The sequence below is a fragment of the Notechis scutatus genome, chromosome 3, assembly GCF_049901735.1.
Source record: "Notechis scutatus isolate UNSWTSFEM ecotype Mainland chromosome 3, rNotScu1.2, whole genome shotgun sequence".
NCBI classification, from domain to species: Eukaryota; Metazoa; Chordata; class Lepidosauria; order Squamata; family Elapidae; genus Notechis; species Notechis scutatus.
In genome coordinates this window covers 23,556,285-23,580,600 of record NC_142011.1, presented here as the reverse complement: position 1 = coordinate 23,580,600, position 24,316 = coordinate 23,556,285, and the positions used below count along the sequence as shown (strand labels likewise).

General features: G+C 41.7%; 1 protein-coding gene across 2 annotated transcripts in view; it reads right to left on the bottom strand.

Annotated features, from left to right (window-relative positions):
• PREX1 (phosphatidylinositol-3,4,5-trisphosphate dependent Rac exchange factor 1) overlaps window positions 1-1,332 on the bottom strand; it is a 228,435-nt gene extending 227,103 nt beyond the window's left edge. The window contains exon 1 of one of the 2 annotated variants that reach the window (XM_087959300.1): window positions 898-1,332. In XM_087959300.1, the coding sequence (XP_087815426.1) occupies window positions 898-1,095 (198 nt within the window). In that variant the 5' untranslated portion in view covers window positions 1,096-1,332. The remainder of the gene's footprint in view (window positions 1-897) is intronic. The other variant, XM_087959299.1, reaches the window with a different exon arrangement.
• Between the last annotated feature and the right edge of the window lie 22,984 nt (window positions 1,333-24,316).

Below are 24,316 nucleotides of genomic sequence, written 5' to 3'. Positions count from 1 at the left end.
ATGGCAAGACCAACCAACTGCGTGTAAACATCTTGAAGGCTTCTGGATCTTGAAAGGGGTGATTTAAATACCACACCAAGGGCCAGTTTTCCCACACCATGAGGCAAACGCTGTCGCTTCTTACCACCCACTTAGAAGCCCACCGGTAGCAATTTCCAAACGCCCCAGTGTGCCGGCTGCGCATTCGGCCAGCAGCCCAAAGATTGCGGGGCGGGGAGTTCAAGGAAAGCCACATGATAGACGAGCTCTCCCTCCCGTGTTGACATCCCTGCTTGCAAATCATCCACGCCGCTCAACCCAAGACCGAGGGCGGGCCGTGCCCCTTCTTCAAACGTCGAAGGGCAACACCCTCTCTCTGCCACCCAGAATCCCCAGACCTTTTTTTTTCCCCAGGGAGACCAAAGTCCGCTTTCACCGGCCGCAGGAACCGAGCACGCCGTCCTCGGCTGCCCCTCTCCCCCCAGCCCACTTCTCAGCCGGCTCGCCCTTTTGTGCCAAGCTGGCCACTCCAAGCCCTCCAGGTGAGGGAGGATGCGTCCCGGGAACAAGGGGAGCTCGGAGCACAGAACCTGGCGGGAAATCGTCCCAAAAAGCCCTAGAGGACTGGATAAGGGATGCCTGGGCTCCGGCATCGCTTTCCACAGACAAGTCTGGCGCGACGACACCGGCGCCGGCCAACTTTCGCAGCAACCCATTTCGCAAGGCGGCAAGAGTCTCCCGGGCTGGCACCTCCACGTTCGCCGCAGCGGGTCCCACCGCCGCAGCAGATGCACAGCCGCCCGTTTCCTCTTCCTCGCCTGCCCACCCAGTGATACTCTCTCTCCTCCCCCCCCCACCCCGCACATCCCGGTTTTTCCGGGGTCCAGGCGTGCCCCACCCCGGAGCCACGGCGCTTACCGACTGCAAGAAGCGCAGGGTGCCCACGTAGTCCCGCTCGGTGCCCAGGATCTCGTTGAGGACACAGAGGCGAAGACGCAGCTGGCGGTCGGTATCCTTAGCCGGTTCCGAGGGGAGAGCGCCGGTGCCGGGGGCCGCTGCCGTTGCCGCCGCCGCCACCACCACCGACGGACTTCCAGACACCGACTGCGCTTCCATGGCTCCTTGCGTGCCTCAGCTTCCCGAAGATCGTCCCGGTCCCGCTCTCCTCACACCGCGGCCGGCTTTAGGCGCCCCCCATCCCCGAAAGCGCAACGCCAAACGCACCCCAAGCAAGGAACGGGGTCGCTCGGTCGCCCGCCTGCCTTAGCAGCCGCCAGCAGGAGAGCCGCGCTGGGACATGGCGAAGAGGAGGAGGAGGAGGAAGACGCGGAGACGGCGGCTAACGAGGAACGGAGCGCGAAGAGCGCTTGAATGGAGAGAAGCGAGCAGGGAGTGGAGCGCGCGAGGGGGGCGTGACCGGGGCAGCGGGGCGGAGAGGAGGGTCGGCCCCGGGCCCGCAGGCGGGGGCGGCGCTCAGAAGCGAAGGAGGGGGCCGCGGCGGGACGAGCCCAAAACAGAAGTCTGGGCGGCGGGGAGAGAGGCGCGAGGCCGGAACAAAGAAGAGCGGAGCGGCGGCGGCCAGGAAAGCTTGGAGTCGCGGGGAAGATGCGGGGATTTTTACGATCCGATGCAAACTCCCCTCCCCACCCCCCAAAAAGAAGAAGAAGCTTTGGCGTGCCTTTTGCCCTTCCGACCCAAGGAGGAAGTCGCCTTGCAAAGTTGTTTGCGGTCGGTTTCTCGTGCAGCTGCTATTCTTTGTCTTGCCCACCTCCAGCCCTCCCCGCCCACACACACACTTTGGAGCAAATAGTTGGTCTATGGTCGGCAGGGATACAAAACTCCCGTCCTGCGGTACAAAAATCAAACGCTTTTTGCCCGCTTTGCTGAATGAGAGGCGGGATGTTCGCGGTGTGCGTGCTTGTTGCATGTGCTTGTTTCTGCACGGTTGGGGCTGCGTATTTGGCTGCACGGAAGTCTCGTTCCCGCAAAGGCTTGCATGGAGAACCAGCGGCTGCTTACTTTGCAAACCAGCCCAGCCTTAAGACCTGGGAGTCCCACCATTTTTTTTTCCCTGCAAGCAACAGGTAAAATCCACCTCGCGTGGAACCTAGGGATTCGGGACGCGTTTAACACACGGGGAAATCGTGAGAAATTGAGGCACAAAAGTATTAAGGGGCTGATACTGCTTTGAGATCCTTGAAGATAGATCAGCAAGGATTTTTGACTGGTTTGTTTTAACAAAACCAACTGCAAACTTAAGGTCCTCTGAAATAAAGGTGAAAGAGTATATAACAAGTGGGCTAATAAAAACTCGGATCAGTATTGGTGCTCTAAAACACTTGCCTGGGCCTTTCATTAAGCACCATCCATGGGATGGGCGATACCATGTCAAGGGCCACAATCATATAATTGAAGGTCTGCCTTTTTATATCGTAGAAAGTTAGCACACGCCCGTCTCCTAGAAGAATGAAATATTTTGAGAAATATTAAAAAGACAGAATATTACATTTCCCTGTATAAGAAATGGAGAAACATGCTCTTGGAAAGCAGCCGCCACCTTCCTTAATACTCCATAGCAGATGTCAGCGCTTAAGAGACAGCTAGCTCTATCCATAAGCAAATACCTTCACCCAAGATCCAACAAGGTAGGATTAGTCCTCAGCCACAATAGGAATTGCCCAGAGCCCCTTCATTACATCATCTCAGTTGCACCACCCCTAGCAGTTCAAACTTAGACAAACTCCTAGGATTTGTACATGGTCCCATGGGAGTGTGACAACAGCCAACAGAATATGTGTTCTTGCACAGGAACAGGAAGTTCAGGTGCAAAGCCCAAGAGAAAGTATAAATACCCCCCACTCTCAACTTCATGCTTGATGGTCTTGCTTCATCAATAAATGCCCCCTTTTCCAATCAGCCTCCATTTTGTCTCTAGTGCCTTTCTCCCGGCTTGGAACAGGACCTGGATGTTTCTTCCAACAATATGTACAAGTGCTAATTTCTTTTTTTAAATTTTTTTTTAAAAACCTCAGCAGACACCCCTGCTTTAATGGTATTTATGCTATTTGATATGTAGAGATGTTGGTGGAAGTACAACATTATATTCATTTTCTGAGCTGATTCTTTGAGGTAATTTCAAAACGAGGATGGGGAAGCAGCAAAAATGCAGAAATCCAAATGGTCCCACATTCTTTACTCCTACACTCCCTGTCTGTATACAGTAGTTTCCAATTGCCCATATTATGACCACATTACTATGCGGACACTGCAACAGACACAAGTCCCAGGACCGGATGAGTGTTCTTTTTCAGTACTGACTTCTAACTTTGAACCATCGCTAAATGAGTGATCAGTAAGCAAGGACTATCTGTATTGCTCTCATATTATTTCTTCTTGTTTTCTCCTGTTTTTATCTTTCTACGATAAATATACGAAACATGTATTTACAGTAGTGCACAAATTTGATCAACAAACAAATACGTACAGCCTAGTACAGTATGGATGCCTTGAGCTGGGTTGTCACCTGGAATTACAAGAAACTACAGGAAAGGCAGTTTGGTCTAGTGGTTAAGCCACCAGGGTAGAAAGCAGGAGACCTTGAGTTCTAATCCCACCTTAGACGTGAATGCCACCTGGGTGACCTTGGTCCAGTCATTCTCTCTTGTCCCAACCGACCTCACAGGATTGTTATGGGGAAAATAGGAGAAAAGTGTGTTGCATGTGTTTGCTGCCTTGAGTTATATAAAATAAATCAATCAGTCAATCTCAAGTGCAGCATTCTATACTTTACTCTCCTGAAGTGCTTCCAGTTAATCAACCTGTGTGGAATTTTGAAATTATGGGAAGAACACATTCCCTCTGGGGAGTGACATATTTCTAGGCTGGATCCCTGCCGTATCTTCTGATGCAGATTTCTCCCACTGCCTGGGAAAAATGGCTTGGTAGTATTTCCTCACCTGGTGTTATAGTAGCACTTGTAAGATTGCACTTAACCATCCTTAAAGACTGAGGACCCCAAGCATTGCTTCTGCACTTGTGTGAACCTTCCTTCCTTCCTTCCTTCCTTCCTTCCTTCCTTCCTTCCTTCCTTCCTTCCTTCCTTCCTTCCTTTCCTTTCCTTTCCTTTCCTTTCCTTTCCTTTCCTTTCCTTTCCTTTCCTTTCCTTTCCTTCCTTCCATCTACATCCTTGTCAGTCAGAGAATTAAAAGACAGGTGAAGTACAGTTGTAAGCCAAGAGTTGATAAATAAGTGATCCTTGAAGAACAGGTCTGATTAGACTCTTGATGTCATGATTCATTAGAGGTGTGATTTCATTGAACACCCTACTCTTGATGACATTGCAGCAGCGCTTCAAATCATCTCCCTTTCATCTTTGCCACATTATTATTTAAAAAATAATAATAACCTACCTAACCCCTGCATAGATACAGAGATGTATTTCATGAGATGAAATGCCAGTATCAATGAGATTTTAGCAACACCTCACACAGGTCATGCATGCTAGAAATACGGTTTGTTGATTTTGGGTTGCTGTTTCTTTAGTTGGTAAACAATAAATGGAGACGTAGCACAGGATGGGAGTACACTAGTGTTTTGCTGCAACTTAGGGATCCACTTTTCATTTAAATCAAATGATGCACTTTAAAGCAGGGGTCTCCAACCTTGGCAACTTTAAGCCTGGTGGACTTCAACTCCCAGAATTCCCCAGCCAGCAAAGCTGGCTGGGGAATTCTGGGAATTGAAGTCCACCAGGCTTAAAGTTGCCAAGGTTGGAGACCCTGCTTTAAAGGACTGTGGGTGATGCAATATGAAGAGAGAAAGAGAGTTGGGAGAGATTTGAGAGTAATTAAAGTGTAAGATCTCAGAGTAAGGCACTAACTGTGCACCTGAAAACCTGTTCAAAATGGGAAGCTTAGTTAGATTTAGGCAGAGTGGACTGCTACGGGTTCGCCCGGTTTTAGGCGGACCTGTTGCTAACGCTATGTCTGGTTCGGTGAATTGCCAAATCCCACCCCTGGCCGGACCTAAAAAAATCAGCTTCTAAAGAGTTTCATAGTTGACTTCACGAGAACCATGGTCCTCCATCACCACCTTCTCTGATGTTAGCTATTTGGGGTAGACAACACCAAGAAACAAGTACAGCATGGATTGAACTGGAGTGGATTTTCATGGCAGACAGATGGAAGACAGGTCTGTAAAAAGAGGGTGGGTGATTCGGTATACCCCTGGGGGAGACGGGTTCAGGTGTATTGTTGCTCCTCCCACATAAAAGCAAACAGATATTGGGAGGCTGGATCCTTTTCACTATTTGGGGGTAAAATAATAGAATCTAGAAAACCTGATAGAGTTTTATCTCTCCCATCTTACACCAAACAAACTCAAGGCAAGTGCATTTTATACACTTTCTTTTTTTTCAGGACTGAGTAATTTTTCGTGAAAGTCTCTGCTTAAGGATTCATTTATTTCCCTCATTCTCAAGGCAGCTCTATATTCCTTAACATCTAAAAAAAAAAAAAAGGTTTGAGACCAGGCAGTAATTATCTAACACCTTTGAGTCCAAGAAGGTGCTTCTTAAAGGGGAAAACTTGCCATCACAGTACCAGAAGAGAAATAAAGTTGTTTCACCTCTATTCTCACTAGTACAGACTAACCTCAAAAGTGGATACATACCTGTCCTTGGTCAGTTTTGTTTTCATTCACATAATTATATAATTATGAAGAAATGTTTCAATATTTGCAGCAATATGCAAAGACCCTGAATTATGATCTAACACAGACACAAACATTCAGGCATAAATATTCAGACAGAATAGAGTTGGAAGGGACCTTGGTGGTCATCTAGTCCAACCCACTGCTCAAGCAGGAGACCCCATACCAAATAAACAACTGCAGCAAATTTCTCTCTCTGCTTTTTTTTTTTTTTGTAGTAAACAACAAGGATGGCAACTATAAGTATATCAAGATTTACAGGCATCTAATATTAATTTTTATTGAACAAAAACATTACATTTGCCTATTTTTTTCCATACTCAATATCTATATTTCTTCATGTTATAAAAGATACCCTAACCCTAAGCACAATACAGTTTAGTTTAAGGATGGACTTAATTTGTAGACAATTTATACTTTGTGTGAAAAGTTTTTCACATTAAAAGGAAAAAATCTATAATTTGCCAGTATGAGGTTTTCAGCTGTAAAGCCAGACTGGCGGCCAACATCTATTCAGCTATTGAAGTTCACAATGCCTGGCAAGAGACAAACAAAATGTACGTTTCATTCTTTTGCTTTTAAAATCAATATTTTGAAGATTATTTCATATAAGGTAGGTTGCTAATGGCATAATGCTCACAGAAACTGAAAGCCATAAAGAATAGCCTTTTTAAAACCTTTGTTGAGTTTTTAAAATAAAGAAAATAGAATAAAAAAGTTGTCCTCTTATTTTTCACTTTTGTTTCAGTTTTCCATTACTGGTCTTCATTCTTCTAGGAAAATGTTGCCAAAACATATTTTTCCACTGAAAATACAGCTTGGAAAAGATTATTGAGGGGAGAGCAGGGAAGTAGCTTATTTTAATGTATTTATGTGCTGCCAAACAAGTGGAATGCATCACTTCAAAAGATACGAATTCTAAACGATAGAGTCCAGATATGCATACAATTTGAATATATTAGGAATAAAGTGAAATGGAACAATTTGAATATATTAGGAACAGAATGAAATGGAGTCTCTGCTACTAATGTATTTCTGTGTTTCTCTACTGCAGAGGTCCCCAAACTTGGCAACTTTAAGACTTGTGGACTCCAACTCCCAGAATTCTCCAGCTGGCTGGAGAATTCTGGGAGTTGGAAGTCCACAAATCTTAAAGTTGCCAAGTTTGGGGACCTCTGCTCTACTGTATTCATCATTGGAATACAACTGTTCATTTGGTAACTGTTCGAAGTAACAACATCACTGAAAAAAGTGCCTTTTGACCATTTTCACACTTAAGACCAGGGGTGGGATTCTACCAGTTTGCACCTATTCGTTAGAACCGGTTGTTAACATTCTAAGCAGTTCAGAGAACCGGTTGTTAGAAGAAATTACTGGCCTAATCCTGTAAGGAAGGCAGGAAGGAAACATTCTGGTGTTGCTTACAGAAATTGCCTCTCCGTTAACTCTTATTACATTCTTGGAAGGACTAGATTTCCTGTCTCAGGAACTTCTCTGGAGTTTTTTTCCCCTCCTTTGCTGGTATTTTGCTTGTGGGGAGTGACCATTAAAAGTTACAGTGGCACTGAAAAAAGTGACTTATGACCATTTTTCACACTTACGACTGTTGCAGCATCCCCACAGTCATGAGAGGCCAGGCGAGGAGATGCATGTCTCGATGTGAGTGATATTGAATTGGCCACACCCAGCCAATAACATGACCACCAAGCCACGTCCACCCAGTCAGATGACCACCAAGCCATGCCCACCAACTAAGCCATGCCCACAGAACCGGTTGTTAAAAAAATTGAATCCCACCCCTGCTTAAGACCATTGCCGCATCCCCATGGTCATGTGATTTACATTCTGATGCTTAACAACTGGTTCATATTTATGACTGTTGCAGTGTCCTGGGGTAATTGATCCCCTTTTGTAACCTTCTGACAAGCAAAATCAATAGGGAAGCAGGATTCGCTTAACAACCAGGTTACTACAGTGGTGGGATTCAAAATTTTTACTACCGGTTCTGTGGGCATGGCTTGGTGGGCGTGGTGTAGCTTGGTGGACGTGACTTGGTGGGCGTGGCAGGGGAAGGATACTGTAAAATCCCCATTCCCTCCCCACCCCACTAACCTGCTTTCCAGCTCTGGTCTCCTGTGCAGGGCAACAAAAGACCCAGCCAATCAGCTGGGACTCGGGAGGCAGAGAATAGATGGGGGCGGGGCCAGTCAGAGGTGGTATTTGCTGGTTCTCCAAACTACTCAAAATTTCCGCTACTGGTTCTCCAGCACTGGTCAGAACCTGCTGATTACCACCTCTGGGTTACTAATTTAACAACTGCAGTGATTCACTTAAGAAATGTGGCAAGAAAAGTCAGCAAATGGGTCAAAACTCACTTAACAAATTTGTCACCTAGCAGCATAACTTCTGGACTCAATTGTCATCGTAAGTTGAGGACTACCTGTAATATAAATACAGAAGTAGCCAACATTATGTCTAAACAACCTGGGTGCCTGATCATTTTGCAGTCAACCAAACAACTGACAACATTAAGGACTCTTGATTTCTCTTCCTAATCAGAAGAACTGTGCAGTTTAAGTCTATTTTAACTATAAAGCTCATGAACTGATATCTTCAAAATAAGATTCCTTGCCAAATAGGGACTGCAGGGTCATTAAAAGGGAGGGTTTTTGTTTTTTTTTTCAGATAGAAAGGAGTTCATTATACACGGCCATTCTGCAGAAAAGCCATTGACAATTTTAGTCAAAGAGTCAAAAAGAGAATATAGCTTTTTCTCGCGAGAACTTTACTTATTTTATAAATATCCTACTAAATAGCAATTATGTATATTAATTTGTTGTTCCAACTATTAATCTCTGTCTAATTTTTTTGCTTCATGATGACATTTGTTTGCTGCTGTTCTAAGTGCAAAAGTGACACCATTGTATGATTCTAAAATATTGTGAATCTCGGAGTATAGTTGTCATTGGTCCGGTTGCCACGATTCAGCCTCCAAACAACTTTACCTGGATGATTGAGAATCATCATCAACATCCTGGAATATAGATTGCTTATGTTTTAAGAAACAAAAAGAACTTCTTGACATAAAGTACAGTAGCATTATCTTCCTGTGGATAAGGGGTAGATGAAATAGGCCCCAAAAACGGGCTGAAAAATGGGCCAAAAAATAGGCCCAAAACAGGCCAAAAATGGACCCCAAACGGCCAAAAACAGGCTCAAAATGGGCTGGAAAACAGGCTGAAAAATGGGTCATGCAGCCCATTTTTGGTCTGCAGAGTGCTACAGGCGCCTCATTTTCTCCCTCCTGCAGTACTCTGCCAACTGAAAATGGGCCATGTGGCCCATTTTTTGGCCCGTTTTGGCTGGCAGGGTGCTGCAGGAGACATCCGCCCCCCCAACCCCTGTGGTCCCCGCCCCACCGTCGTCCCCCACCCTCCACCCCGCTGCCAGCCTGCAGAGGAGAACTACAATGCCGAACTGTTGGCCCTCGAAGAAATCCAGTTTGACACCCCTGCCCTATTGTATTTAGCTTCCCAATTCAAGTGTTTTTTTCTGTAGTCCAATAGGAAAAGAGTTAGATGGATAAACCACCAATGAAGGAGCAGACCCTGGTGCATTACATATTGTATTAGCAGAAACTTTTGTATAAGAAAGAGGATGTTTGAGAAGTACCTAGTACTGTCGAGTGCTGGGGAAATCAGTAGATTCAGAGGGTTCAAATGAGTATAAAGATTCATCATAAGCTTAAGCTCTCTACAAGAATCTAACCAACTAACGGTCAAGGGAAATGAGCCGGGGATAAGAGAGGCATTCAAGGTGGCCAGGACTTAGATCTCCTGCGGGCATGCAGGGACTCATGACTTGTGACACATTTGACCCCTCCCTCAGGCTCAGCCTTCTTCATTTATACATGCAAGAAGTGCTTCTTCATAGTAAAAGTAACAAATATAGTCCTCGACTTTCAACCAAATTGAGATCAGAATTTCCATTGCTAAGCAAGGTAGTTGTTAAGCGAATCACTGCAGTTATTAAGTGCAGTGATTAAGCAGATTAGCTTCCACCATTGACTTTGCTTGTTGGAAATCTGCTAGGCAGGTCTCAAATAGTGACCCCCAGGACTCTGCAACTGGCATAAAATACATGCCAATTGCATCTGGATTTTAATTACAAGACTGTGGGGAATGCTGCAACAGTCATAAGCGCAGGGAGCAGTTATTAAGTTAGTTTTTTCAGTGCCGTTGTATCATCGAATGGTCACTAAACAAATGTGTAAGTCAAGAACTGCCTGCATAATCCCAACCATAAGAGCATAATCATTTCCAAATTTGTGCAACTGACGTGAACTGGCCCCTAGAGAAACTGTCACTGCTGTAGCATGTTATTTAATAAACACTAATGAGTCAACATCAAGGAGCTATTTTGAAACCATGTTGTGCAAATTGTAGGCAGGCTGAGCTACAGTATCCAATTATTAAAAGCATCTATTTAAATTTGACCTGCAATTGCATAACAGAGTAGGATGGCAAATGTATTTATAAACAGTATTATGAAAGAAGCAGATGTGTGGTCAATTCATCTTGTCAGGAGACCTATTCACAGGTTGCTATATGTTTCTCTATATGTACCTTCCTGGTAGAATGATAACAAATATCTGTTTAGTATTATATTACTAAATAAATATAGCTCCTATTCCCGTGTTGAGGGGCAGGATTCTTTTTTTTTAACAACCGGTTCTGTGGGCGTTGCTTGGTGGGCGTGGCTTAGTGGTAATGTGACTGGCTGGGTGTGGCCAACTTAACATCACTCACATCGAGGCACGCATCTCCTCGCATGGCCTCTCATGACTGTGGGGATGCTGCAACAGTCGTAAGTGTGAAAAATGGTCATAAGTCACTTTTTTCAGTGCCACTGTAACTTTGAATAGTCACTCCATGCAAGCAAAGTACCAGCAAAGGAGGGGGAAAAAACTCAAGAGAAGTTCCTGAGACAGGAAGTCTAGGCCTGCCAAGAATGTAATAAGGATTAACGGAGAGGCAATTTCTGTAAGCAACACCAGAATGTTTCCTTCCTGCCTTCCTTACAGGATTAGGCCAGTAATTTCTTCTAACAACCGGTTCTCCGAACTGCTTAGAATGTTAACAACCGGTTCTAACGAATAGGTGCGAACCTGTAGAATCCCAACCCTGCCCGTGATGGCGAACCTATGGCACGCATGCCGGAAGTGGCACACAGAGCCATTACTGCCGGCATGCGAGCCCTAGCCCAGAGCAGGTCTACTGCGCATGCGCACCCACCACGCGCCCACCATCTGATTGTCAGGTATCTGGTGCGCATGTGTAGGGGGCAAGCGGGGGGTCTTGCATGCATGTGCAGAGACGCATGATGCACGGGGAGGTTTCACATGCATGCTCAGAGACGTGTGGTGCATGTGGGGGGTTCACCTGCACATGCGCAGGGAGTGTGGGGGGCCCTCTGGGTGCTGGCATCCAAGCGCGTGCAAGTGCAATTTTCGGCACAGGAGCCCAAAAAGGTTAGCCACCACTGTCCTATCCTGTCCTATCCTATCCTATCCTATCCTATCCTATCCTATCCTATCCTATCCTATCGCATTTAGCAATAGCACTTAGACTTATATGCCACTTCACAGAGCTTTGCAGCCCTCTCTAAGTGGTTTACAGAGTCAGCATATTGTCCCCAACAATCTGGGTTCTCATTTTACTGATCTCGGAAGGATGGAAGGCTGAGTCAACCTTGAGCCTGGTGAGAATCAAACTGTCAAACTGCTGGCAATCAGCAGTCAGCAGAAGTAGCCTGCACTATTGTACTCTAACCCGGGGTGGGATTCTACCAGTTCTGTCCGGCTCTATAGAACCGGTAGCTCTGAAGAGCAGCAGACTTAGAACCGGTTCTATGTCTGCTGATGTTTTTGCCCACCCTCCCACCTGGGCTCTTAGCTGACCTTTATTTCCTGTTATTTTCAACTTCAGCTGCCGTGCAAGGCACAGCTGCAGTTAAAAAAGCAGGAAAAAAGAGTTTTTTCAAAGCCTGCTTCTCTGCATGCAGCGTGCTGATGATGATTTGCAGGTGCACACTGGCAGCATGCAGGAAGCACATCGTAAATCACCGAACCTCGTAAATCACTGAACTGGTAGTTAACCCTGTCGGATTCCACCCCCTGACTCTAACCACTGTGCCACCCTGGTTCTTGTGGTGATCCCATCCTATCTCTTTATGTTATCTTATTTTATCTTATATTATCCAAAGTTAATTTTTCAGTTATGCCAAAGTTTTGCATGGAAGCACTAAAATATTATTGGGAATGCTAGCTACAGTATCTGCAGAGGAGAGCAGAATTTGGCATAACATAAAGTGCTGCTATAGGCTAATTCTCAGACTTCTGATTTAAACAGGCACCACCTGCTTTTCTTCTCTCTTGCTATCCTTTGCCTTTAAATGTTTGCGTGCAAGAGCCATGTGTATCTGCAGTCCAAAGGAGAAGTCAGTGATTTCCCTGGTTTTCCTCTTAACATCAGCATATTTAGAATGGTAATGAAATACACAACCACATAAACACAAGCAAATACGTGAACATCTGGTCAATCAAAGATTTCATTTGCACTGTTTTGCAAAGAGACAGGTTCATTTAAAGAGTGAAAAATGATTTAGAGGAAAGTGATAAGCAGGGTGATAAATCAATTAAAAACGACTTTAGTAACTGAAAGTCTGTCGAAATAGTAACTTAGCTAACCAAAGCAGTTCCTCCCAGGAAGGATGCCACTTTAAAGCAGAAATTCTGTACAACATATGCATCCTGTCTTTAGTCACATGAGCTGCTGAAGCTCAGATGAACTGACAGAAGAAGTCAAGGCACCAATTAACATCCTAGTATCCCAAATCTTTCTCCTGATCTTTGTTGTTCAGATTCAGCTAGCAGGAAAGCCAGCAGGAAACCTTTTTTTAAAAAAAAATCTTACTTCAGTTTTCATAGTGAAGTCACTGCAGTTTTGTTACTGATTGCAGAAGGCCAGCACAGGGTATGACTCTCTATGCATCTACTCCATTACAAGAGGGAGTTGCTCTGAGATAAGTGGAGAATGTGGTTTACACTGCCTACTTCAAGTAAGATTGTGTATTTCTTCCCAATGAGATATACTTTTTTTCTGAGTTGTGGTACAGTGTTTGTATTTCAATATCAGCAATTTTATTAAACAATCAGCACCAAAGCTCTAGATGTCTTATTTAAAAACAGATGAAATCTAAATTATAGTAGGAGAAAAGTCAGTGTGGAATATGCGTGGAAATTGGAGCTGTAATCATTATCTTTTAAAAGACTTAGCCTTTTAAAACCATTCAATTTCTTTCAGAAGATCTCCAGCAAGGAAATTAATTAGTTCTGTTGTCAAACTGTTCTTATTGTCAAGAGCTTAATTCCCATGCTCTTAATGTCCAATTTAGCAAAGTCTAATTCCCTTTGGGAGAGCAAACAACAAGCTTTGCTCACTTCTCTGCTTCATCTATTCAGGCATTGAAGAATACTATCATATCTCTTACCAGTTTTTTTTGTTATTGCTTTAGATGAAATAAGCTTTGTTCCTTCCACTTTTGTTTAAAAAAAAAAAAGATTTGTTTTCCACGATGGTGGAAATCTTTGTGGTTTTCTTCTTAGCCCATTCCAATGTCTTTTTTTGAAAATGAAGCTTCAATCAGAACAGACATGGAAGGGACCTTAGAGGTCTTCTAGTCCAACCCGCTCCTCAAGCAGGAGACTCTATACCCGTGATGGCGAGCCTATGTCACACATGCCAGAGGTGGCACTCTTTAGGCATGAGAGCCATTGCCCCAGCTCAGCTCCGCTGCACATGCATGCATGCCTCTTGCCGGCCAGCTGGTCTTTGGGTTTCTGCCACGCATGCACAGGGGCGGGGTGCATGTGTGGTGGGTAGAGCGCATGTGCAGGGGACACGCGTGCATACACAGGGACGGGGGGCATGCACAGAGGAAGTGCATGGGGTGCATTGCATTTTTGGGGTGCACGCATGCACACGCCCTTTGGGCACTCGGTGCCGAAAAGATTAGCCATCACTTCCCTATACCATTCCAGACGAATGACTGTCCATTCTCTTCCTGAAAACTTCCAATGATGAGGCAAGCTGTTCCACTGTCCTCACTGTTAGGGAGTTTCTCCCTAATTCCAGGTTGCTTCTCTCCTTGGTTAGTTTCCATCCATTGTTTTTTGTCTTGCCTTCTGGTGCTTTGGAGAACAATTTGACCCCATCTTCTTTGTGGTAGCCCCTCATATACTGGAATACTGTCATCATGACCTCCCAAGTCCTCTTTTTCTCTAAACTATCCAAATCGAAATCCTGCAACCGTTCTTCAGATGTTTTAGTCTCCAAGCCTTTAATCATCTTAGTTGCTCTTATCTGCACTTTTCCCAAGGCCTCAAAACTGAATGTAGTATTCCATGTGCGGTCTTGTTAAGGATTTATAAAGTGGCACTAATACTTCACATGATTTTGGTTCATATTCTACATATTTTCCCTCTATATCTACTGAATTAAATATTTTGGAGGGGGGAAACACAGGTTAGTTACAAATAAGATATGCTTATATCATGCCACAACTGCTACCTGCATAATTTTGATGAATAAAGCTGAGCACTTTTCCATTCAAGTTACAGCTGGAAATATGTACAGAGTCACATCACTGGCCCATTTAATGTATATTTTCTACCCTGATTTAAAGCAGGAATCCAAGATAGCCAGTTTTTTTTAAAAGTATCCAGCGATAGAGAAAGATGCTTGGGTCCTCTGTATGCTACATCTGCTTTCTGTCACTGGATTGCAGCTTAATAGCAAAAGGGAAAAAATATGAGAGGTCCTTGGTGCTTTTTGAGCTTGGTTGTTTTCTTAAAGATATTTCATTACAAACTAGGTAACATCATCAGTGCTAGTGCTGAAGGGAGTTGGGTTTGCTCTCATTTTAAATACTAAGCCACTATATATAAATATAAAATGAGAGAAAAAACCAATTCACTTATAGCACTGATGATGTTACCTAGTTTGGTAATGAAATGCCTGCATGAAAACAACCAAGAATTCCACAGTTTATTTTATTATACCAAGTTAATGCTCTAGAAAAATCCTCTTTATACTAACCTTCAAAATAAAAATTTGCCAAGTAATATTTTAAAATCACAATTTTAAAAATAACCTAAGAATAAGAGATAAACATATCTAACATATAAACAACAATGAATATTAAAACAGGAAAATTACATTTTAAAGGTATCTTTATGGAGAATTCAGTATAGTTCTGATATGTGACCTGAAAATCTTAAAAAAGCTTAATTGTGTCCTCTAAGTTTGTATGCTATTAGGTGTTGGGTCAAGGAGTTGCAGTTTTTAAAAGTAATATAGAAGACTGGGAGAGAGGAGAAGGCGGCTCCATTTAAAAAACAAAAACAAAATCATTTTTATGATGCCACTAACACTCACAAGATGATCTCAGACAGGAAATATAAATATACATCTGTAGCTCAGATGGCATCATATTAGCATGAAGAGATTCCTATAACTCCTCATTATTCGTGAGGAGTTTTTCAATTGTTTTAAATTTAACTGTCATGAAAAATGAGCAGATCTCTAGGGCTTTATAAAATGGAAGAGTATCTGAAATTTCATTTTGAATAAATAAGAGTATTAAATTAAAGTGTTACAGAATGCTTTGTCACAAAAAGCATTTCCAAGGAAGAATTCAATAATGTCATGAAAGTAAATCTAATTTTATTATTTTATGATACTATTAATCCAGTTTCATTTTTCCTTCCATAGACATTTCCCTGCAAAAAAATGGAAACTGTGTATTAAATTTATCTTATCAGTCAGAACATGACAAAACTTTATCAAAGCAATCATATTTTGAAATATCACATAAGCTTTAACAAGATAAATCACAGGTAATAAATTAAACTGCAAGGAAGAAGCTTGCAAAATCTGCCACAGTATGTAGCATGTGTATTTCTGCAGAATAACAAAAAATATTAGAAATTATTAAACCAAACCAAATTATTAAACCAAATAAGCAAATATTTTTACTGTTTTTAATCCTTACAGCTTTCTGCAAATAACTAACAATAGTTAGTACAATAGTACAGAGTTTTCTAATTGAAATTATGCCTCTCAGTAAAAATGTCCTTTTCAGGTAGGGCTTTCTATTTCTGGTTTTCTCGTTAATTTGAATGACATTGAAACCTATGCTTTTTATAAGATTTAAATGCACTTTAATATTTATCACGGATTGCTTTAGTATTGACAATAAGTATGAAAATGTACTGTAATGTAGTTACCAGCTGGCATTCTGGATCTTAAAGCATTCCTGGTCTTCGGAACTTGAGCTTACATTTATTTCTTAAATCTAGAGGATTTTTAAAATCATATTCTTCAGCCAAAAAGAAGAAGAAGAAATAAATAATAAATAAGTTGCAATCTAAAATAAAGGAAAAGGAGAGAGTAGGGATGAAGAAGATTAATTGTTCTGTGAGAGATGAATGGTTTCCAAATTTGATATATAAGCAAACAAACAAATTCAGATGTTAATTCGGTCTGGGGAAATGGTTAAGTTATTGGACTAGGAATGGGAATCCCAAGTTCCCCCACTTCCTTTAATTATGGAAGTTTATTGCCAAGCTTTTATCCTGGCATTATTTTATGCCAAGTTACTTCACAGAACTGTTTTTGTTTGGAGGAAAAAAATGTGAAAAGAGTGTGATAAGAGTACCACCTTGAGTTGCTGCAGGAAAGGTGAGATACCAATTGAATGAATGTGTACGGTAACTTTATACTTGTGATGACAGACATCCGGAATGGAAATCTATTAAAAAAGCCAGGATCCCAAAATTGCTTATCTCTCTGTGGAGGAAGAGATATGATTCAAAGGCCCAAATTCAAAAAGGCAAAATGTTGCTTGGGAAGTAGGAGCCCACACAGCTCTGGATGTCATTACCTTAAGCAGGTAGTTCTTTTCCTGTGCTTAGTAGCTACCCTTTGCAACTGACGCACATAGTTGGGAAAAGATACAGAATAAAATTTTGCCTTTCAAATTTGGCTTGCTGTCCAGGCTTCCATACAGTGGCTCTGCTCCTCTTTTCCTGCCTCGTGGAATTAAAGTCAATAGTTGAGGAGGAGGGACAGGCCAAGCCTGTACAAGTAGCTTCTTGTTGCCTCCCATTTCTTTACTGGAATTCTGCAGTGTTTTATCTCTGCACACACAAACAGGCATTGTGAGGATTAGGAGGAAAGGGATACAAATATAAACTGGAGCTACTGAAAGTTGTGTTTGTATTCATTGTATTGATTGTATTGATGCCAGATTCACTTAACAACCAGGTTACTAACTTATCGACTGCAGTGATTCACTTAACAACTGTGGCAAGAAAGGTCATAAAATGGGACAAAACTCACTTAACAAATGTTTCATTTAGCAACATAAATTTTGGGCTCAACTGTGGCCGTAAATTGAGCACTACCTGTACTGTATACTACTCATGACATGAAAAACAAAAAAGGAACAGTATTGCTTTCATGGGCAGGAAGGATAGAGAAAAGACATTGGATACAACATCTGCATACAAGTAGTGAATGATGGAACAATATCAGCTAGACTTTGCAGATAATCCTTTAATATGATGGTTATCCAAATTTATGTTCCAAACACTGATGCAGAAGAAGAGGAGATCAACCAGTTTTATGGTCAAGTTCAATCTGAAATCAACAAAGCATGCAAACAAGTTGCTTGTGGTTGGTGATTAGAATGCCCAAGATGGAAATAGTAAGGGAAAAAATGTAGTTGGACTATAGAGCCTAGAGTGATGCAGAATAATGTTTCATTGATTTATGCCAATCCAATGATTTCTTCAATGCTAAATCAGACTTCAAACAACCAAAATGATCCCTATATCATGAATGTTCCCAGACAAAGCATACAGAACTCAAAATGACTGTTATTGGCATAAGAAGGTGGAAAAGCTTCATTATAACAGCAAAGTGGTGGTGAGGGAAGGAAAAGATAATGAATTGTTCATGTGCAAGATCCAAGTTGAGCTAAAGCTGAAGAACAAAGCCAACTAGTTTCTATTATATTGAGCATATATCCGCCATTCTTAAGAATATCAGGAATCACTTCAAATACCAGAACTGATGGCAGAGAAACAGAGGAACTGTGGAATGAAATGAAAGAGAATAAAATAAGATGGATATCAGAACAAATAACTAAAATTGCCAAAAAGTTAAGAGAGGACAAAACACAGAATGATGAAGATCTCTAGAAGGAATTTAACAAAGAAGTTCAAAGAACTGTTAGAAGAAACACACACAAAAAACACCATTAAATCATATATGTAAAGGCATAAAATATCAAAACAGACTGAACTCAGAAGGATGTTCCAGTGCAAATTGGTATGTTAAAGGATGCCAATGGATAGATGATAACTGGTTTAACGAATATTAAACAATGGAAACTGTATAGTAAAATTTTATACAGTAGAGATGTCAACATCCAAGATACGTACAAGAACATCCAGCATTAAAATATAAAATTATATCAGCTTTCTGATTATTACCAATTTGTAAGGCTACAAGAATTGATGGAATAGCTAGAGAAATATGGCAAACAATTGAAAAAAAAATCAGTACTTCTAGTAAACATCACAGTAGATCAACAACCAATACCAATTTCTTTGCCAATTTCAAAGAAATTAGACTGTGATGGAATGTGCACTTGGAGTAAGAGTGGTGAAAGGGAAATTTTGGTAGCGCTGTACTTTCCCAGGGAGGAAGCAACACATTTTAGAAAGGGGCGCAAAATAAGAGATTGCACAGTCCCAACCTCAATGGGGGATGGAGGAAGAGGTTCGGGGTAGCCATACCCTAGAATCTCTCAGGATATATACCTACTAGGTTAGAAAGTTATAGTTTTAGTTTTGCAAGATTTGATCCATTGGGATAACAATTTGACTTGATTGGATTTCACTGTGTTCTCATTGGGCTTGGGCATGACAGAGACTTAACACAATATGAAAACTATCATACAATACCCTTAATTATATTGCTGGCAACTTAATGTTTGGCATCATCCAGAAGAAATTAGAGCCTTACATGGATAGGGAAATGTGAGATGTTTCAGCTGGATCAAGAAAAAGATGAGGAATAAGAGACTTGCTGATGCATGCTGGATAAGAGGTAAATATTATCATAAGATAATAGGTGTTTCATTGATAGAAAAGTATTTGATTATATCACACATGTCAAGCTGTGGAATCTCCTTAGGAAAATGGGAATCTGAGAATATTTCATTGTCCTCATGAGAAACCCATACATAGCTCCAATTTGAACTGGGCGTAGTGAAATAGATTACAGTAAAAAAAAAATAGAATAATGATTATTGTAAACATAAATAAGGCCAAATTAAGGGCAACAGGTTCAATATTGGTCTTAGAATGGAGAGTAAATATACTGAAATTATAGGTGGTTGTTTCTTTTAGGATTGCCTATCAATTGTAAAGGAACCAGAAATGAAAAACACAGATTCTAAAACCGAGCAAGTGTTCTCTCCACAAAAGCTAATTCCTTCCTAAGTTATATTTTAGAACCGAGTTTCTTGATTCTAGCCAGCAGTTACACAGAAGCACTTGCTTTGTGCAAATAGTTTTCTTAAATAATAGATTAATACATTGATCTGGGGACACTATTTTAGGGACAGTTTTAAGGATGGGAAATTGCAGCTTGTTAATTTTCTTCATTTTTCCGACTGAGCTATCTACTACATGGTTTCCTTCAATTTCCCAGTCTGTAGCAGACTCAGGGGTCGGTTTCTACCAGTTCTGTCCACCTCTGTAGAACCGGTAGCTCTGAAGAGCAGCAGACATAGAACCTGTTACGAACTAAGCAAACTCATTTGACAATAACTATGCTAGCTTGCTTCAGCAGCAGGCTTGTAATCCTGCACTTCGGATTGGCCCGCGGATAAGCGAATCGTGATTGGCCGATTCTGGCTGATCTGATTGGCTGACAACGGGCCATCTCTGATTGGACGCTTTTAGAGCGGTTAGTTCAATTTCATTGGTTGTTGTGACAGCAGCCAGCTCTATAAAAGAGCTGCTGCTGCCCTAATTGTTGCTCTGTTCTGAAGTCACTATTAAAGAGTTGAATTGAGTCACTACCGATGCCTTGTCTCCGTTATTGCGCCCACTCCTCCCGATCTAACAGAACCGGTTCTATGTCTGCTGATGTTTTTGCCCACCCTCCCACCTAGGCTCTTACCTGATCTTTATTTCCTGATTTTTCAACTTCAGCTGCCAAATGAGGCACAGCTGCAGTTAAAAAAACAAGAAAAGAGGGCTGTTTCAAAGGCTGCTTCTTGGCACACAGCATGCTAATGACAATTTACAGGTGCACGGCTCACAGCAGGCAGGGAAGCTCGTAAATCCCAAACCGGTAGTTAACCCTGTCGTATCCCACCCCTGAGCAGACTCTATCAGTAATAGAATTTATTTCAGCAGTGAGACTGAATGTGTAATTCGTTGTATTAGGTGGAACCTGTCCTGCCTTTATTTCTCCCACATCAAGGGAATAACCCACAAGTAATGGAATGTAATCTGGATTCCCAGGAAGGAGGGGCCACATTCCAGAAGAGCAAGAGGCAGCAAAGTTTAGATATTGTAGTTAGGTTGGAAGGAATAGGGTCAAGAGAGCTCCTCCCTAGATATTCTCAGAGTAGATCTTTAATGATGCAAGTAGTAGCTTTAGTTTGGCAAGATTTCTGTCTATAGGCAAGGAACAATAAAGGAAACTGCTTAGAAGTAACTCTAGCTTGCATGTCTTTCTTGGTTTTTGGAGCCTGACATCACTTTTGGTGTGGGACATTACTGGGGCAACCCCTTTTGATTCTTGGATTGAATCATTAGCTGAAGGTTAGTATCTTAGTTGCATTTGATCCTATTAATCCGACAAGTTCACTTCCTTCTCAAAGATACGTGCAGAAAGTTGGGTTTCTCCATCCTTCCTATAATAGTTGTTTGAGGGCAGGGGGGAGCTTCCTTTTGATGATGGGATGTTCCTCTCTTTTTTTGTCATTCATTGCTATTACTTTTGCTTGCAAACTATAGTTAGTTCTTAGAGGAAGGGAGATACTGCCCCAGATGTCTGCCCATGGCTATAATAAGAAATAGAATGAGACAATAAAAGTTTTTGCTAAATGGGCCTTATAGGGAAATGATGGAAGGGATACCCTTCTTCTTTATTGTCTTCCTGGACACTTTAAATAAAAGGTGTTTCCTGTTTTCTGGTCCAAGAGCAGAAATACTAAATGAATGGAAGTAGTGCTCCCCACCTGTCTAGGATTTCTGTTTGAGCTGAAGAAGATAAAATATTTTAATTCAGAGTGGTTTTCTAATTTCTGAATAAGGCATTGGTAGTTGTTGAATGTTCAATAATCCCGGTACGGTATATGATATGGATGCCACCTCCATATTACAGGACAGATAGAACTGGCAGATAATGTGCTGGCTTGTCTATGATCTTCTCTTTCTAGATAGATCTGCTCTTTCTCTTTCCTTCCATCAGCTAGGTGTTGGTACAGTGAAGAATATATTTTTCACAAAACCAGACATGACTTGGAATGGTATAGTATTAAACTGTTGTAATCTCTTCTTTTGAATGTGGTTTTGTCCAGTTTGATGGATTTACTCCCTTATATACATGCAGTGAATCTAGTCTTACTTCCATTATGCATCATTTTTTTTACTTGTTAAATTTATGGTCTTTTTATCCAAAGAGGCTCAAGGCTGCTATAACAGTAAAATGTAAAATATAAAACAGGAAGATAAAACATCAATGAAACTACTTCACCTTTATCTGAATTACACAATTACGATGGGCATAATAAATCAATTTATGATGCCAGAAGCTTTTCTAAACAACGGTGACTTTTTCCAGGACTCATACTAAATCAGATGATTGGCTCTATGAAGCCAGATCAATTCTATACCCTGGAGGTGCAAAATGTTTCTTGGTACTCATTCCACCTATATTTGTTTATGGGGGGAGGGATTACAGGAAGTAGTGCAAAGCAAATCTGTATTTTCAGCAATGACTCTTGGCCTTATGAAGCATCAGAAAATAGTATACAAAATTGGGATGCAAAATCTCAGACACCCACTAAGGAGCAGCAACAGTCAGATTTTTACATACCTCTTCTCTGCCATCTAGTGGACATCAGGGTTGTGGTGTTGTTGTTTTTTTGCCACCCAAATATTACTTCACTCATGTAAGTGCTTGGAAATGGCAATAATTGCATTATAATCTCCCCAGCTGTTACAGGATGTTGATGAAGTTATCTGTTCAATGGTGTCAAATTCTGTGCGATTCTATGGACCAGCTCTCCGCCCATTTTCTGATTTTGTACAGCTTCTTTGGGTTGTTTTATGCTCTGGCTGGTATTAGCTTTGATGATGTCTACCTGTTGTGTGTTATGGTGCCCACTTTTACCACTGACCATTCCAAATGTAACTGCCTTTTCCAGGGCATTGGATCCTGAAATGAGTAACGGGGAATTTTGTGATTTTTCCCTTCCAGCGATGTCCTTGATTTTATACACTTCAGTATAGGCTTATTTGTCATCTTTGCTACAGAGGTGTTATTCAGCAGGTTCTGACCAGTTCCGGAAAACTGATAGTGGAAATTTTTAGTAGTTCAGAGAACTGGCAAATCCTACCTCTGACTGGAGATTTTACAGTATCCTTCCCCTGCCACGCCTACCAAGCTACGCCCACAGAACCGGTAGTAAAAAAAAATTTGAATACCACCATTGCTTTGCTATCCAAGAAATACATGGGATCCATTTCCAACACCACAATTCAAACGAGATGATTTTCCTCCTGTCTAGTTTTTTTCATGTCCCAACTTTCGTAACTGTTGGTAGCTATGGGAAACTAATGTGCATTTGGTGGCCAGACTGATATCCTTGCTTTTCCATGCTCAATTAATGCTCATCATTGCTGTGTGACCTATTCACAACTATTCAACACTTAATTTCTGGACTTCATTCACTGCTTTGATCAATCTGCGGTCCTAGGAAAATGAACTCTTGAATGCATTCAACCTCTTTACCATCAATTGTTATTTTGACATTTCCATTCCACACATTGGTCACTGTGAATTGTTAACTAGAAAGACTTCAAATGGTCCTCCTTTTCTTCAGAATAACAAGCAGTCAATGCAAAATAACCTTTTGCATTGAACTGCTTGCTTGACTTAAGCTGATTCAGATAACAGATAATCAGAGTTGGAAGGGACCTTATAGGTCATCTAGTCCAACCCCTGCCTAAGTGGGAGACCCTACACCATTTCTGACAAATGGCAGTTCATTTGCTCTGAAAAACTATTGATGGGTTTGTATGTCGTTACCAGAGAAAAACTGCTTTTACAGGTCATCCTTGATTTATGGCTGGTCATTTGATGACCATTCAAAATAAGATAGACTTTTAAAAACCCACTTACGACCAGTCTTCCTCCATAGTTATGTGATGGCATTTGGGGGCACTTGGCTGTTGGTTCTCATTTATGACCGGTTGCAGCATTCCAGTCGTGTGACCCCAATCTGTGACTTTTGTGTGTGTGTTCAGATATGCTGGATTTGATGGTGAATCAAATGACTACATGGTTCACTTAATGACTACATGGTTCACTTAATGACCACATGATTCACCTACCAAACCTGGTGTCTCGCTTTACAGCCATCATAAAAAGGATCATAAAATTGAATCCAGTCTCGACTTACAAGCACAATGACTTACAACCGAAATTCCAGGCCCCATTGTGGTTGTAAGTTGGAAGACTATCTGTACCTAATTTGGGGTAATTTACCCATATTTGGGGGTATATTGTTCTAGTCTGTTTCCTACTTAATACAGCTCAAAACCAAGAAACAAAGTAATTACAGTAACAATAGAAACATGAGAAGCACAGTATGCCATGGTCCTCTTGTTTATCTACTTTGGGTTAACAATCCCTGTCTTTCTCTATGAAGAAGCATATAAGCAGGGAAATGTAATTCAGCAGAAGCCAAATATGCAGAACTGAATTGACCAGCACTTCTTAGTTTATAAAAAGGAGCAGGTTGCTGATGATGGGGAAAGAGTAGCAGTGGGAAGTCGTGCAGTGAGAGCATTTCTTGGCATTGTAGGAAGAATTTCCTCTTTTGTGTAATTGCCCAGTATCTGCTATGCTCGCAATACTGGAAATATTCTTGGGCGAGCAGCTCAAGTCACAGAGTAGACATGGATGCCACACACAGTTGACTGTGAAAAAAACAACAACAAGACGCAAAACTAGCCACTTTCTTTTATACCTAGAATAATTTTACCTTGACCATAAAGCACAACCATCAGAGGGACTATTATAACCTTAGGTGGCAGATTCTGGCAGTGGGTAGTAACGGTAGCACTAGCCATCATGAAATATTCAGCCATTTCTTTCAGTAAAAAGATAGAACCTGCCTTGCTCTCTGCCCTCAGTTATCCTGCTGCCTTAAGTTTCAACTGCCAATCCACTCAGCAAAGCTATTCAACAAG